This window comes from Myotis davidii, unplaced genomic scaffold (assembly GCF_000327345.1).
Source record: "Myotis davidii unplaced genomic scaffold, ASM32734v1 scaffold328, whole genome shotgun sequence".
Classification (NCBI taxonomy): domain Eukaryota; kingdom Metazoa; phylum Chordata; class Mammalia; order Chiroptera; family Vespertilionidae; genus Myotis; species Myotis davidii.
Genome location: NW_006300373.1, coordinates 3,127,762 through 3,128,368, shown reverse-complemented (window position 1 = coordinate 3,128,368; position 607 = coordinate 3,127,762). Strand labels below are relative to the sequence as shown.

The 607-nt window shown below is 67.4% G+C and overlaps 1 protein-coding gene across 1 annotated transcript in view; it reads right to left on the bottom strand.

Annotated features, from left to right (window-relative positions):
* Positions 1–607, bottom strand: part of IRX5 (iroquois homeobox 5) — a 22,848-nt gene that overhangs the window by 1,397 nt on the left and 20,844 nt on the right. Inside the window, exon 3 of the mRNA XM_015572645.1 lies at positions 7–334. Coding sequence (XP_015428131.1) covers positions 7–334 — 328 coding nt within the window. The remainder of the gene's footprint in view (positions 1–6; positions 335–607) is intronic.

Here is a 607-nt window from a genome sequence, read left to right as displayed (position 1 = left end):
TTCGGCTCTCCTCCTCCTGCGGGCGAAACCCAGGCCGTGAGCCGCCTAGAGGCCTCCGGGCAGGGGGAGGGGGGGCCGTCCCAGCCCGCAAAGCCAAGACTCCCACCCAACCTCCTGGCCCTGGGCGCCCCTTCTCCGCACGTCCCCCCTCCTGCCCTTCCCAGGCTCTTCCTCCCACTCCGCACACCCCTTCCCGCGCGCACCAACCTGCTTCGGGGCCCGCGGGGTCGCCCTTGTCCTCGGGCTTCTGCGGCTCGTCCTCGTCGTTCTTCTCCAGGTCGATGTTCTCCTCCTCCTCCTCGTCCTCGCTCCGGTTCCTCGGGGTCCACGTCATCTTGTTCTCAGGTCGATGTTCTCCTCCTCCTCCTCGTCCTCGCTCCGGTTCCTCGGGGTCCACGTCATCTTGTTCTCCTTCTTGAGGCGCCGGCGCGCGTTGGCGAACCAGGTGGACACCTGGGTGAGGGTCATCTTGGTGATGATGGCCAGCATGATCTTCTCGCCCTTGGTGGGGTAGGGGTTCTTGCGGTGCTCGTTGAGCCAGGCCTTGAGCGTGGCGGTGGCGTCCCGCGTGGCGTTCTTGCGGTACGCGGGGTCCCCAGGGTAGGAG